This window comes from Cynocephalus volans, chromosome 1 (assembly GCF_027409185.1).
Source record: "Cynocephalus volans isolate mCynVol1 chromosome 1, mCynVol1.pri, whole genome shotgun sequence".
In the NCBI taxonomy this organism is placed as follows: Eukaryota; Metazoa; Chordata; class Mammalia; order Dermoptera; family Cynocephalidae; genus Cynocephalus; species Cynocephalus volans.
In genome coordinates this window covers 190,175,843-190,191,858 of record NC_084460.1, presented here as the reverse complement: position 1 = coordinate 190,191,858, position 16,016 = coordinate 190,175,843, and the positions used below count along the sequence as shown (strand labels likewise).

Genomic DNA, 16,016 nt, shown 5'->3' with positions numbered 1-16,016 from the left:
CAGGCCATGCGCCGATTCCTTGCAATGACTCACAGACCTCTGAATGGCTCTTTTTCAGTTGTTCTGACTCCTCACCCCTATGTGAGTCCACAGGAACCCTATTAGTGGTCTTGCTGGCCTGGGGGCCACTAAGGCCCTCTTCTCCCTTTGCCACCTCCAAGCAGCTTCATCCAGAGGGCATGGCTGTGGCTTTTGCCCTCTCCTGCTCAATGCACTCAGCAGGGCCAGCCTGGATGCAGCCGGGGCTCGAAACGGTCAGAGAGGTTTTTTCTTTCTCTCATCATGGCTTCTCCCACCTTCATGAACTCTGTAGGTCTCTCCTCCTCTTCCCCTCAGCTCTAGTGGCCCCAGCTTGGCTGTCATTGCTTTTTTATAGTTGTAAACTGGTTGATTTGTGGGAGAGAGTGACGCTGGGGACCATCTATTCTGCCATCTTGCCCGGGAGTCCAGATGTACAATTTTAAAAGGCCATTGCTATAAACCAGTGGCAGGCAAAGGATTTTCTAAACTTAGAAGCATGGGAAGAATCAGAACGGAGAGGCCGGAACCACACATCAGGGAGCAGTTGCCTTTCTGGGTACCCCTGTTGCACCATGTCCTGGGCCATCGCAGCTTTTCTCCGTGTCTCCTAGTGACCTGCATCCTTTTTGGGATTCCCCAGCAAACAGACTGACACTGCACCCATGTGGAGCTTAAGTCTGCTCCCCACCTTGATGTCTGTCACAGAGTAAGCACTAAATAAATATTTGACTCTTTACATAATTTCGTAAATAAAAAATAAAACTTAAGAATTAAAGCAGTGGATTCCAGGAATTTTTCTTAAAGACAATTAAATGGCTAGACAGAAGGAAAATGCCCATCACAGAATTTAGAAGCAACTGCAGTGCCCAACCTCTGCCCGTAGCAAGGGATACTCCGAAGTTCGGAAGAGGCATCGATAGAACAGCATTTCCCCAGTTTGCCTGCTGTGTGCACCCTTTAGGCTGCTGATTGAAGTGTGAGTTCCTAGGCCTTTTCTCTGAAGATTCTCATTCACAGAGACTGGGGGTTGGGGGGTCCAGGCTCCTGCAGGACCGAAGGGTATGGACTGAGATGTTAATAGTAGCCATCACTGGGGGTGGAATGCAGGTATTTAAAAACTTTTTTCTCTGTGATTTTCTGTATTTTTCCGAAGTTTTTTTAAAGTAATTTTTTGTCTTTAGAAAAAAAAACTGCTGTTTTTTTGGAAATACTGGATAGTTTTGAAAAGCTAGTGATATTTTGGAAAACTGCTAGGTACATTAGTGAAAAAAGGTTACAAAAACTATCATTACAGTGTGATTAAACATTTTTAGAATCCTGTGCACAGAAAATAAAGAGTAGATGTGGAAAGCTTTCTCCCCCTTTTTCTTCTTTTCTGCAATAAGATGTTGAGAGAGTGCACATGGGGGAGGAGCACAGTGTGGAAGCGAATGAGTTTGTCAGAGACAGGTGGGGTTGGGGACACGCAGCCGCACCCTCTCAGCCTGCAGGAAGAGAAGGGGGCTGGGGCAATGCGAGAAGATCCACTGTGGGGCTGCGGCGCAGTATTCAAAGTGGTCAGCATCTCAGGACCGTGACATCTGATGCAGGCCCTGTGTGCCTGCCCAGCTGACTGCCTGGGAAGCCATCCTGGCTAGAGCATAGGGCGCTCACACTCTGCCAGACACTGTAGACCATTCTGGGCTTGTCCTTCACCTCTGGGCAAGTTGCTTAATCTGTAAGCATCTTTGCTTATCTACAAAACCACACCTCCCCTGCAGGATTGTGTATGTAGAGTCCTAGGCACACAGCAGGCACACATTAGACGGTGCTGACTATTGCATCTTCTTACACCTGTAGTGGGTTGAATAGGGTCCCTGCAAGAGTCATGTACACCTGGAAATTCAGCATGTGACCTTAATTTGGAAATAGGATTTTTGCAGATGTAATTAGTTAAAATGAGGTCATACTGGATTAGAATGGGTCCTAAATCCAATGACTGGTGTCCTTAAAAGAAGAGAAGAGGACACAGACAGAGACAGAGAAGTCCAGGTGAAGAGGGAGGCAGAGATGGGAGGATCCGACCACAAGCCAAGGACATTAAGAGCCACCAGGAGCTGGAAAGGCAGGAGGGCCCTCCCCTAGAGCATCCAGGTGGAATGTGCTTCTGCCAACAGCTTGATCTCAGACTTTTGGCCTCCAGAACTGTGAGAGAATAACTTTCTGTTGTTTAAGTGACCCAGTCTGTGTAATTTGTTATGGCAGTTGTAGGAAATTGATATATTTTTCCAGTACGTAACATACGCATATCTTAGCATGGAAGCAAAATTTTGCTTTAAAGGTGTGACACACACTCTTGGACCTACCTATTTTTAAGTCGAGCATAAAGTTGAAAACACACAGCTTACGAAAACACACAGGACCCATGCACGTGGGTTTTTCTCCATTCTAGAAAACAGAACGCAAACACGACAACCTCAGGACAGGAAATGGACCAATGTGCTATTGTGTGGAGGTGAGAGAGGTTGGTTTTTATTATTTGTGGAATAATTGTGCCCCTTCCATTGCTAATTTGGACTTTGTGAGCTCTTCACAACTGTTTCCACATACTCTTGCTATCTAGGCACTGTCTGCATGCAGGGCAAATAAAATCCCTGCCTTTGGAAGCTGATGTTATAGTGGGTAATGTATATAAAGTTGGAAATTACATTCATTCCCCAGACTCTCATCAGAATTTCTTTTTTTACTTTTTCAATTTTTAAATCTTCTTATACTGAAATAATTCTGGTTTTCAAAAACAGCACAGAGTTCCTGTAAGCTCTTCATCCAGTGTATTAGTCAGGCTTTTCCAGAGAGACAGAATCAATAGGATATGTTATAATTATATGAGAGGGATTTATTAGGGGAATTAGCTCACGTGGCTATGAAGAAAAGTCTCACGATAGGCCGTCTATAAACTGGATGCTGGTATTGTGGCTCAGTCTAAGTCCAAAGGCCTCAGAACCAGGGAAGCTGATGGTGTCCTTGGTGTTAGTTCTGGAACCCAAAAGCTGAAGAGTCTCAAACTCTGATGTCCAGGAGAGAAGAGTGTATCCCAGCTCCAGTAGATCAAGAGAGAGCTTCACCTCTTTCCTCTGTCTTTTTTCTCTCCAGGCCCCCAGTGGATTGGATGGTTCCCACCCACACTGAGGGTGGGTCTTTCTCACCTAATCCAGTCAGACTCTCATACTAATCTCTGCTGGAAACACCCTCATGGACATACCTGAAAAGATTGCTTTACCAGGTTTCTCAGCATTCCTTCATCCAACCAAGTTGACATCTAGAATTAACCTTCACATCCAGTTTCCCCAAATGTGACCATCTTGCATATGCACAGTATAGATGCAGTACTGTGAACTAATTGCAGAATCAACTCACATTTCACCATTGTCCCTCTGACATCCTTTCTCTGGTCCAGGCTCCTGCCACACTGCATTTTGTTGTAGAGTCTCCTTAGTCAACTCCCATATGGGACAGTTCCTCAGTCTTTGTCTTTCGTGCCCTTGACACTTTTAAAGAGTATTAGTCAATTATTGTGAGGAATGTTTTTCAGTTTGAGCTTGTCTGAAATTTCCTCATGATTGGATTGAAGTTATGCATTTTGGGGAAGAAAACTGCAGAAGTGATGCTGTGTCCTTCTCCACACATCATATCAGGGTGCTTGACGGTGATGTCATTGGTTGTGGTGACCTTGAGCCCTGGAGTAAAGTGGTGTCTGCCAGATTTCTCCATCGTGAAGATACTGTTTTCCCTTTGTAGTTGACAAGCACCACAGAAACTGTAAACATCGTATTTCTTTTTTTTTTTTTTTTTTGTCGTTTTTTCGTGACCGGCACTCAGCCAGTGAGTGCACCGGTCAGTCCTATATAGGATCCGAACCCGTGGCGGGAGCGTCGCCGCGCTGCCAGCACAGCACTCTACCAAGTGCGCCACGGGCTTGGGCCTCTTTTTTTTTTTTTTTTTTTTAAGGATGACCAGTAACAGGATCTTAACCCTTGACTTGGTGTTGTCAGCACCACGCTCTCCAAAGTGAGCTAACTGGCCATCCCCATATAGGGATCCGAACCCTTGGCCTTGGTGTTATCAGCACCACACTCTCCCAAGTGAGCCATGGACCGGCCCTTAAACATCATATTTCTCATCACACTTTTGCTCACTAATTTTAATATCCATAGAGGGTTCTAAAAACAGGTTTTTAAGGTTTCCAAAAGAGAGATAATTGTGCATTTATTAATATTAATTAGTATTAATTCATTAATAAACAAGGCATTTATTTTTTAGTTGCACTGAACATCCTACAGTTAATTAGCCATCAGCATCTAATAGCTGTATATATTGTAAAGTACATTTTAAAAGTATATGTTGGGGCCGGCCCGTGGCTCACTCGGGAGAGTGCGGTGCTGATAACACCAAGGCCCCGGGTTCAGATCCCATATATGGATGGCCGGTTCGCTCACTGGCTGAGTGTGGTGCTGACAACACCAAGTCAAGGGTTAAGATCCCCTTACCGGTCATCTTTTAAAAAAAAAATAAAAAAAAAATAAAAGTATATGTTGATGTATTTTATTATTTTGGTGAAATTTCATGTCAGAAATTCGCCATATGTCTTTTACAACTACTCCTTTCTTTAGGACTGGTTGTCTTCTTTCTCCCACTTTGGGTTTTTTCACAGCACGAGGCAATGTCCACTCTAACACGTGCATTTGTTTTATTACCTGGTGCTATCACTGAACCGTGAGCTCCCTGAGGCAGGGACCTGCTGTTGTTCATGACATCCCTGTTGTCTAGGGCAGACAGTGGCACTGGTATGATACTTAAACAATTAGTGAGAGAACTAATTTTGATTCTAAGACCAGTTTCTAAAATATTTCCCACCTTTTTGATATGAAAAATTTCAAACATAGAAAAAGTCGGAATAGGGCAATGGACACCTGTATTCCCACCACTAGACTCCACAGTTGTTAATATTTTGCCAGATTTGTTTATCTACATATGCATATGTATATATGTGTGTGTGTATTTATTTTTTTGCAGAATTAACTTTCAGACATCATGACACTTCACCCTTACCAAATAGTTCAGCAGTTTATTACTAAAAAGAAAGGATATTCTTCTACATGAGGGGTTGGCAAACTATGGGCCTAAGCAAAATCTGGCCCACCAACTGTTTTTAAAGATAAAGTTTTATTGGAACATAAACATTCCCATTCATTTACATATCATCTATAGCTACTTTGGAGCTAAAACAGCAGAATCGTTTGGCCCACTCAGCTGAAAATATTTTCTGTCTGACTTGTGCAGAAGTTAATGTTGCAGACCTGACTGCTATCCTCGGAAAGGCTTTGGAGGCTGGAACTTGGCTGGCCTCTGGGAACTTGGGTTTTGGGAGGGTTCCCACCATTCCCAGATAAGAGGGGCTCACTCTGCCTAAACTATTCCTACGACCAGTATGGTTTATACTGAACACCTGCTTTCCTTCTGGGAGTCTGATATTCCGGCATATGCCAGGCAGAAGCTGCCTATGTGACCAGTCACTAATAAAACTGCTGGACACCGAGTCTCTAACAAGCTTCTCTGGTTGGCAACATTTCATCTGCATTGTCACAACTCGTTGCTGTGGGAATTAAGTGAATTCTGTGTGACTCCACCCAGAGAGGTCGCAAGGAAGCTTGCGTCTGGCTTCCCCGCCTTCACCCCATGCTGCTTTTTCCTTTGCAGATTTTCTGCTATGAATCCTTTCCCTGAAATAAATCATATCATGAGTGCAACTGTCTGCTGGGTCTTGAGAGTCCTCCTAGCAAATCATCGAACCTGGGCTGGTCTTGGGACTCCCTACCTTTGCGGTCCTCTGCCACATGGCCTTTTAGAGAAAAAGTTTGCTAAGCCCATCTGCTTAAACACCATTGTCACACCTAAGAAAATAAGCAGTCATTCTGTACTATAATCTGATGTCTAGTGTATATGCACGTTTTCCCAATTGTCCCCCAAACGCTTTTTGCGGTGTTTTCCCTGAAGCAGGATACAATGAACATTTGCCTTCCGTCCTCCGTGATAAGAGGCATCCATTTGTTCATTCATGAGGTCAAGGTTTAGGAGCGCCCGGGATGGTGACTTGCAGTCCGTGCAGGGATCTGGATTTGTGCTTGTTTCCTCGGACACCGTTTATCGCCTCCTCTCGTCTCTAGAAAGCGGGACGTGGACCTATAGAGGTCAGCCCAGACTAGACTTGGGCACACGTTTTGGCAGCAATGCCTCGCGGCGGCGGAGGCCCCTCCTCGGTGCGTGTGCTCGCGGGCAGCCTTTGGTAACAGAGCCGCCGGGGCAGGTGTCAGAGCGGACGCCGCCCCACCCCGCAGGCGGGCCGCGGGCTGCAGTGAGGCCGCCCGGCCACTGCGCGGCGGTGGCGTGCGGGAGGCGGCGGCGCGGGCCTGTGCCGTCACGCGGCGCGCCGGCCGAGGCGGGCGCGGGGTCCAGGCCGGGGTCGTCATGGTTCCGCGCGTGCGGCTCCCGCCCGAGGTCCAGTTGGCGCAGCGCCTGGCGGGGAACGAGCAAGTGACCCGGGACCGCGCGGTGAGGAAGCTCCGGAAGTACATCGTCGCCAGGACCCAGTGGACCGCAGGTGGGCGCGGGGCGGCTCGGGGGTGGCCGGGCCGGGCCGCACGGGGCGGGCTGGGGGCGGCGGCGGCCTAGGGGGAGCTCCTGACTGCGTAGAGCCGCCACGTGACCGACCGGGCGGGGCCGACGGTTCTGTCCCCACGCGCGCCCGGCTCCTGCAGCTGTCCCTCGTTGTGCGGTGACACGCGGGCCCTCTGGACACCCCCTGCCCTTCCAGCCTCTAGCTTTCCCGCCTCAGACCTCCTTTCCTCTGGGAACCCCCCCGTCAGACCGTATCCTCTGCTGCCCGCTGTGTGGACACCCTGTGTTGGCCCGTCATGGCGGATCGTGGTCTGAGTTTCACTCGAGGCTACGCTCCCTGAGGGCTGAGAGCATGCTTCTTGTGAACTGTTTCTAGTACCAGTGGCTCTCAAAGCGTGCGCCTCCCCCGCCCCCCAGCAGCTTCAGCATCGCCTGCATACTTGTTAGAAAAGCGAATACTAGGGTCCCAGACTTGTTCAATTAGGGCTACAATCTGTGCTTTAGGAAGCCCTCCAGGTGATCCCGATCCACACTGACGTCTGCGAACCACACTCCAGGAACAGGGGGCAGGACACTCAGGGCCTCCAGGAATATTGGCCAAATGAGTGGTTTTATATACCTCTCTTCCTAGCCTGAACAACTGAATTAGATTTTTCTTCTGATATTTGAAGTATAACACAGAAAAGTGCACAAACCTTCAGTGTAACGCTGGGTGAATTATCACAAACAAGTTGACCTTTGTGGCCACCATCCTGCTCAGGAAGTACTTGACGTACTCAATTTTGTTTGAGTGAATGAAGTGGCAGTTACCTGGAGGAGTCCCAGCAGCCACAGACACAGCAGGTCCTGAGTTAGAAGGATTGGTTGAGAGGGGAAGGCTGGACTGTGCTACCCCATTGCTTTTACAGTAAATAGGACTGTGGTCTAATTCAGGCAGCCGTGTTTCTCTGGCTTCTTTCCTGGCACTAAAAGGTTGGTTGGTATAATCTGAATGCTCCTGTTTTGGTGCAGGTGGTTTCACTCATGATGAGCTGCTGAAGGTATGGAAAGGACTGTTTTATTGTATGTGGATGCAGGACAAGCCGCTCCTGCAGGTAAGTGGATAGGAAGGCAGCAGAAGCTGGGGTGGATAGAAGTGGTGGGAGGACAGATGGGAATGTGGCTGACCCCATTTTAAGACGGCCGAACATGCTGGGAGAAGTTTTATAACTTCGGTGCTTTGTTCTGTATGGCTGTTGAGAGCAGGTCTTACACTTGCTGAGGACATTGACGTACTTTGCTGAGTTGAGCACCATAGTGACACTGGTGGTAGGCAGTGCAATCATGGCATGGGTGAACAATGGGTTGTTATTTTCATGTTTGTCCCACGTTGCAGAGCGAGTGCTAAAATAGTGGAAACCAAGAGACAGATTCCAAGTCTTTTGAGACAAGGATTTCTCCTGCTAGCCTTTTTAGATCAGTGTTTCACAAAGTGTGAATTGTTTACTCTCCTTCAGAGTCACCAGGGTGGTGAGAGTACATGTTTAAGATTCCTGGGCTGTATCCCATGCCTATTCAACTACTGTCTCAAAGGGAAGCTCTGGACTCTTTTTTCTTAGCAAGTGCACTGGGGGACGCTTGACATAGTGATGCAGGCAGGCAGTGAGCTATTGGTAGGATCTGGTTGGCTCCCCTCTTGCCAGTGAGGAGGCTTTGTGTCCTGAGGCCCCCTGCTGCTCCCTCCCATGCCCTGCTTTGACCATCACTCCCTGTTGCTCAGGGCACAGCCTCAGTCAGGAAGACAGTGACTGCCATGCTTTGTGGTGACATTCTGTTGGTCCCAGCTGTGAGGAGGCCTTTTGTGGCAGGGATGAGACTTGCAAACCTCAAGTTCCCTGGGCTGAGGCCCATGGAAGTGGGTTCTTTGTGATGAGTGTATGAGTGGACAGTGGAGCATGTTTGTCTCGTCATTGTAAGAGCACAGCACTTCAGGGTCTGAGGGCGTTTTTGTTGTTTCCTGCACAGGAAGAACTAGGAAGGACAATTTCCCAGCTCATCCATGCTTTTCAGACCACAGAGACACGTAAGTATACTCTGCCATAGTTAAGCCAATTTGTAAACACCAGAATTGCCTAGAGTCAGAGTCACCAGGCACAGAAGGTTTGTGTTCTGAGATCTAGAGCAGGCGATACCTGAGAGCAGGGGAGAGTCCTGGTGTCTGCTGACTGCTTGTGTGTGTGAAACACTGTTCTAAGTGTTCCACAGGCATTAACTCATTTACCCCAGATATATTCAGTTCAAGAGTCAACAGGCTAGTATCTTACATTTTAAAATTAAAACAAAGAGCCAGTATAGAGTTACCACGGTATTCAACCGAATTCCACCTGTTCATTGTCCAGTTCCTAAAGTTTATTTTTCTGATTCTGTTTTTTATCCTGACTGAGATGGAATCACTTGGGGAGCCTCTGAAAGTCCTGACGTGCACATCCTGTCCAGCTATGCCTGGCTCGGGGGTGGGGTGTGGGCGTGTGTGGGAGACCTCCCCGTGCCACCCTGGCAGTGGGTCGCAGCTGCTTCTCTCGCCCAACGCGTTGCTCCCCCTTCTTTGTGCCTGTTTCTCCGAGGTTATGGCACTCTGGTTCAGGTTGTGGCCATGCTTTTCTTTTCTTTCTGAGGAGCCTCATAGCCCTGTTTTTTAAGCCAGAGACAGCACTGCTGCTCAGCTCTGCAGGATGAGCCGAGAGATCTCAGGCTGCATGTGACCAACTTCCTGAGCAGGTTGCCCTGTACCCTCACCTCACTGCCCGAAGTGGCTTGGCGTTCCTCAGCGGTTCTTTTCTGGCATTAATGTCAGGCTTTTCCTCCCCAGAGCACCTGTTCCTTCAGACCTTCTGGCAGACCATGAACCGCGAGTGGCCGGGCATAGACAGGCTGCGCCTGGACAAGTACTACTTGGTGAGGCAGCTGTGGCTCGCGGGCGGTCTCAGTTCCCAGCAGCGCCGTCATGGCAGTGTCTGGCCTCCATGGTGAGGTGACCCTGCGGCAGTGTGACTCTGAGTCTAGTGGCTGGGCGTGCGGCTGAAGCCTCGTGTGGGATGTGCTTGCTTAGGGTTCTGTGATACCTGTCCCGTTTCTTTGAGGCTTAGCCAGTGGGGAGGGACTTTAGTCCTTAAAACACTGCCGTGAACTTTCGGTTCAGAGAAGAAGAGTTCCAGGTGCCCTCTTGGTGCGGATCAGTAGTGAGGCCATTGCGACCTTGCTAGAGCGGCCACGGCCCAGATGCACAGCAGAGGAGGCAAGGTCACCCCTGAGGTGTCTGCTGTGGAGGGTCTAGCCTGCCAGGGTTTTTTGCGCAGGCAGAGGATGATTGTAATTATGCTGTGTAGAACTCCCCTTTCTTTCTCCTTTCCTGTGTAGCATTCCCATTTAGGTTACTGATTTGCCCTGAGGAATAGAGGGGGAAGCAGAATTTTACAGACTAAGTCTGTTGCTGCTCTTACCTCCTTCCCTTCTGTCCTTCCTGTTGAACCACAGTTTTGTTACGAAGGTGGTGGACACTGTGACTTTGGAGCATTCCTGAGATGAAGGGACATTGTCACTGTCTAGAAGTTGGTGGTCTAGTGGGGACACTGAGTGTGGCAGTGTCTGGGCCTCACTGAGGATAGATTGTGACCTGCCTGGGTCTCAGCGTCCAACTCAGATATGGGCCAGGATTATGTGGACAACTGTATACGTTACGTATTCTTGAAGTGAGGGCCAGCTGGTGAGCAAAGCATGCAGCCCAAGAAGGAAGGAAGGCAGGATTTGAATTCATGTGGGTAGGTGTGGGAGCGGGCCAAGGGCCAGGCATTGCACTGTGACAAAATACAGGTTTATAAGTCACCATGCTGTCTTGCCAGGATGTAATTGCTGGGTCCTTCTATGTGATGAATTTGGTTGCTTTTCAAGGCCCATGATCCCCCTCATGTGACCAAGGGCAGCAGCACAGCCCTGCCATAAAGGCTGACCCTCTGGGGATGCTGCTGGTAGCCGTGTGAGACAGGCCTCCAGTGTCCTCAAGGACAGTGTCCTGGCTGCTGGGGTATGCTCTGTAAGTGAGGCTCTTAGTCTATGAGCTCTCTGTCAAGCTTTTCCCATGGCTTGGGTCCCTGAGTGTGTTCATGTCCTGAAGCAGGAAACCGGACAGATGATGCTCTGAGCCCTGTGGGAGGATGCGGGACTGTGAGGCAGGTATTGAGCTTTATTTGTGTTGTGAGGTGTAGTGGGAGGGTCTTTCCGCCCAGAAGACCAGGGAGAAAGTGAGCTGCGTTCTCTCTGTTGAGGACAGAAGTTGCTGGGTGAGGTCTGAAAAGACATGCCGAGTTTCTGGCCTAGTTTTGCCTAGGGCTCTGCTTCCCCTGGAGGAGCTGTACTTCTCTCCGTTCTCACTTCTGACACAGGGACCACTGTGCTCCAGCTGTAGTTTATGACCACAGCTGCTGACGGGACTTACCTATTGTGCGCCTGACTTCCTGTTGCTTGTGGGCAGTGGGGCATCTCACCCAGGGGGAGGCCTGAGCTCTCCTGCCCAGGGCCCTGTGGACGTGGTGTCGTGTCCCCCAGCATCAGCCAGTCAGCAGCTCTTAAGGGTCTGCATGTATTTTGGGGCAGGCAGAGGTGACCAAGGCTATGGCTTCAAGAGGCTCCAGTGCATGGGGTGGGGGGGGGGGTTGGCGAAGTCTGGGCTGTGCTTTCACTAACATGAGTCTCCTTTTGTGCCAAAGCTTATGCGGATGGTGCTGAAAGAGTCCTTGAAGGTCGTGAGAATGCAGGGCTGGGAAGAAAGGTTAGTACCTGCAGCGAGGGCCTCTCCCTGGCGAGGTGGGGGGTCGGAGTGCTGTGTGCCCTCAGACTCGTTTCCCAGGGGGTTGGAGGCACGTATGTCTCTTAATTCCTTGGCATAAAAAGATGTTAGCCTTAATGGTGCTTAAAGTGAGAGCATTTTAAAAAATTAAGATTTGTCATGTGTTCCTGGACGTGATGGTGTTTGTTTTCATGTTCTCGTGAGTCAGAATTGAGTCCTTGTGATAAAGGGTGTCCAGCTGAGGAGCTTTTTTATAAAACACGGCACGTTCAGCTCTGTTATCAACAGTAATAGGTCCCGGTTCCAAAAATACTAAATCATCCAGACTTCAGGGGGCAGTCTGAGTTCCACAACACAAAGTGGGGTTTGGGGTCATTGTAAAGTTTTGAAAATTTAAGAAATTTAAAATTTCTTTATAATGTTTTTCCAGTGATGAGGGTGGTACGTGCTCAGTGTAAAGAACTCAGAAAGCTTTTATGAATAACATTGAAAAGTAATTTTAACTACAACAGATAACTAGTTTTGGAATGTTACATGTAGCAGTGTTACAGCCGTCTAGAGTTGTGTGCTGCTCACACAGTGGCGTGGGGACCATTTTTGCAGACGGCTTTTTTATTGTACTGACAGTGCTGGAAAACGTCTGTCGGTGTCCCGCTGCTGCGTGGTCTTTTGTTGTTTTGCTTTTTTGTAGTGGGGGAGGGGCTTAGAAAAATGTATTTGGAATTGATGTGTAATTAAAAAGTGTACGTTAAAGGAGTTGATTTCAAGTATATGAATACTAAAAGTGGTGCCCAGATGTCAGAATTCCTCTTAGACCAGAGAGTTCAGCTTGTGGCCGGAGTTACTATATGGCTTTTTTATCTTCAGCATTACAAAGCTCACAGGGGCTGGCTGATTAGCTCAGTTGGTTAGAGCACAGCCTCGTAATACCAAGGTCGGCTGCCAAAAAAAAAGGTAACAAAGCTAACAAATTTTTGCCCCTAACCCACTTTTTTTGTTCTCTTATAAAAAAAAAATCAGGAATTGGACCATAGTTCCTGAATTTCTCTAGGTTTACATTACTATGGGTGATTTTATATTTAGGGCAATAGTGCCTCTGGTTTTGAGTGATTCCTATGCTTGAATTCCCAGTGAGGACTTTGAGGCCAGGAGTCTCTTACTCATTTTAGGACTTAGTATTATGGGTTACCCCTTAGGGATGTCGTGATTTACTCTAAATTAAAATGTTAAAGGGACAATTTTATTTTAGTTAACTTTTTTTTTGTCTATTATTACAAAAGTAATTTCATCCTTATTGTAAGTAGTGATTTAATGCAGAGACCATGTCAAGGATGTTGGCAGCCTCCCCTGTTGCCCTGGGCAACTAACGCTGATAGTTTGAGGTACTTGCTAGCCTTTCTCAGTCTCCTGCAGACGTGACTAGTTTTTTGCGGGGAGGGAGGTGACTGGCCAGTACGAGGATTTGAACCCTTGATCTTGCTGTTGTCAGCACCACACCCTAACCAACTGAGCTAAGCATCCAGCCCCTACTGATTTTTTTTTTTAAGTGTGTGATTGTGTTATTACTAGCCATGGGAGTAGGTCTCTTGCATCTGGGGTTCTTTCTCTGAGTTTTGCCCCTGTTCTCGCCCCTGTCTCCTTTCCTTGAACGTGCAGAGCATCACTTTTCCTTCCTGTAACCAGTGATTAGCAGACCTTACTGTCATGACAGTTGTCTGGGGAGCTTGGAGAATGCAACAGCATCTTATGATTCAGGGTGTAGGGATCTATCTGTGTCCTCAAGCACCCCAGGGTTTTCTGATGCATTCAGACTGCTGGAGACTGACTGGTCTCTGGGCGCTCTCTGGTCCTAGGATCCAGGGCCTCTGACACTCATGTATCATGGCCGAGTGCTTGTTGTAGCAGGACCTGGGAAGCCCTCAAATGGCTTGCAGGCCTCAGCCCCTTCCTCTCTTGGCCTGTCTCTCCTGCCGTGTCTTCCCGAGTGGTACCCAGAAGGGACACCAGAGAGGCATGCCAGGCAAGGTGGTGGTAGCATTGCATCTCAGCTGAGTCTGTCTGCCTCCACTTGTAATCTTCAGGACAGAGGGGAGGCCTGTGAGAGTGTTTACACCTGTTGCATCTGAGATCCAAACCCATGCCGTGTGTTCTGGTGCTGGTGATGTCCACATAAACCTGTAGTTGCAAGACTCCTTGTGCCAGAACAGACCTGGGATCATCCATCCTCACCTGTGTGCATGTGAAAGCTGGCACATTCACAGACCGTGGCACCTGCCTGCACTCATATTCCATCAGCCCTAATAACTTAGGGAGAGTGCGTGCGTGGGCTTGTGGCTGGGCATGGCTGCCTGCTGTACTCGCCTCTTCTTTCCTCAGACAGGTCAAGCAGCTGCTGGAGCTGCTGACGACCGAGATCCTGCACCCCAACAGCCAGGCCCCCAACGGGGTGAAGAGCCACTTCCTTGAGATCTTCCTGGAGGAGCTGAGCAAAGTGGGCGCCCAAGAGGTGAGGCTGGGTCAGGCCAGGTGACCGAGCTGGTCAGGGCTGCTTATGAGTGATGGACTGAGGCAGCTCCTGTTTCCTTTCCCCTGCAGCTTACGGCAGACCAGAATCTCAGGTTTATCGACCCCTTCTGCAGAATTGCTGCCCGGACTAAGGAGTAAGTTGTGGTTGGCCTGGTCAGGCCTGACTCTTCTTTGTCACTGAGTCATTCTCGGTGACTGCTGCCTTCAGGGGAGGGCTTCTCCCTCCAGGGAAGAGGGGTTGCACTGTATGGTTCGTATCCACGTCCCAGAGCAGCAAGTGGCTGCACAAGAGGGGCGTGGGCAGGAGGAGTCACTGCTGCTTCTGTGAGGGTCCAGCTGACAGGCAGCTGTCTGGCCTCTGCTCCACCCTCAGTCCCCTGGTTTTGCATAACATCACTCGAGGCATCTTTGAGAAGATTGTGGAGCAGGCCCCGTTTGCCATTGAAGACCTCATGAATGAAGTGGATGCACAGGAGGAGGAGGAGGAGGAGGTGGTGTCGGAGGGTGATGATGACTCGTCAGGGAGTGGTGAGCGTGGGCAAGGCCTACCATCCAGCAAGTGGTCCAAGGAGCCGCCTGCAGGTGAGGCTCATGACACATCGGGTTTGGGGCGCCTGTGCTGGCTGAGCCAGTTTGAGCTCTTGTGGGATCATCCTAGCCGCCTCTTGGCTGGTCCCTTCTTTTTGCCCTCTCCTGCAGTCTATTCTCGGCACAGCAGCCGGTATGACCTCTGAAAATGCAAAGCTTGTATGTGATTTGCTCTCCCTAAACCTTCCATGGCCTCTGGTGTTTTCTTTTTTTTTTTTTTTTTTAAAAAAGATGACCGGTAAGGGGATCTTAACCCTTGACTTGGTGTTGTCAGCACCACGCTCAGCCAGTGAGCGAACCGGCCATCCGTATATGGGATCGGAACCCGAGGCCTTGGTGTTCTGAGCACCGCACTCTCCCAAGTGAGCCACGGGCCGGCCCGGCCTCTGGTGTTTTCAGGGCACTGCTGGACTCCCTGCGCTCCTCTGTGCTAGCCACCCCCCACCCCAGGCTCAGTCGGCCCCTTGGACAAGCCCCTGCCCTCCTGATCTCAGTCCACCTGTCACTCTCAGGAGCTGCCCTGACTACCTGCTTGCAGGGCAGCCTCCCTGCCTCTACCTTGCTGCACATGCTGGGCCTCTCCACGCTGCCTATCACTTCATGTTACATAGTTTGCTGGTTTGCATCCCTCACTCCTGGCCTGTCTCTCCCACGAGGACAGGGAGCTGCCCTTGTATTGGCTGTGGCCGGGCTCCAATTGCGTGTCGGTGGATGAAGGAGTGAGGGGAACATGCTACTGCAGATGGGTCCCACTGAGGGGCTTTGGGGTGGGGCTGTGCTGCTCTGGCAGCGGTGGGGTCCAGGTGGGGTCCGCCTGGCTTCCAGGCTTGGTACTGCAGGCCAGTGTCTTGACTCCGCCAGGTGGTCTGTTTCCCGAGCATTGTGTCCTATTGCTGTAGAGGGCACCTCAGCGACCGTCCCAGGGCTCCCTTCCGCCTCCTCTTGGGGCCATTGCTGTGTGCCCCTGGGCTTTCTTACCAGTCAGAAGCCACCCTACCCCAGGGCTGTCTCTGGCCATCCTGTGTCATCCCTGTCCCTCCCTGGTCCCCTCGCTCCCAGTAGCCATCAGCATTCTTGCCGCATGCCTCCCCTCACAGCTGCCTGCCATCCAGAAACTTTCCTCACGGAGAGTGCCATCAACATCGGAGCACCCAGCCTGAAGTGTCGTCTCCTGCTGTTTCCTGGGCTGGGCCCACCCTGTGTTGGCCACTGCTGCCCTCTTCCTTGCTACCTTCTCTGCCTGAGGTGTTTCTCTCAGTCACTCTCTAGGGGCTGGGTTGGCGCCACCTTCCCGGGACATGGCCTCTCACTTCTAGGCCTGCAGTGACATTGCTGCCCTTATATGAGGCAGCTTGGTGGTTTTCCCAGCCTGTGCCCATCCTCTGACCAGGGCTTTGTGTTACAG

General features: G+C 49.8%; 1 protein-coding gene across 3 annotated transcripts in view; it reads left to right on the top strand.

The window, feature by feature from the left end:
- Nucleotides 1–6,468: 6,468 nt before the first annotated feature.
- RRP1 (ribosomal RNA processing 1) overlaps nt 6,469–16,016 on the top strand; it is a 33,125-nt gene continuing 23,577 nt past the window's right edge. For 2 of the 3 annotated variants that reach the window (XM_063113939.1, XM_063113958.1), the window contains exons 1-8: nt 6,469–6,658; nt 7,687–7,769; nt 8,680–8,737; nt 9,524–9,609; nt 11,418–11,479; nt 13,874–14,003; nt 14,093–14,157; nt 14,397–14,605. In XM_063113939.1, coding sequence (XP_062970009.1) covers nt 6,526–6,658; nt 7,687–7,769; nt 8,680–8,737; nt 9,524–9,609; nt 11,418–11,479; nt 13,874–14,003; nt 14,093–14,157; nt 14,397–14,605 — 826 coding nt within the window. In that variant the 5' untranslated portion in view covers nt 6,469–6,525. Of the gene's footprint in view, nt 6,659–7,686; nt 7,770–8,679; nt 8,738–9,523; nt 9,681–11,417; nt 11,480–13,873; nt 14,004–14,092; nt 14,158–14,396; nt 14,606–16,016 lie in introns of all 3 variants that reach the window. The other variant, XM_063113948.1, reaches the window with a different exon arrangement.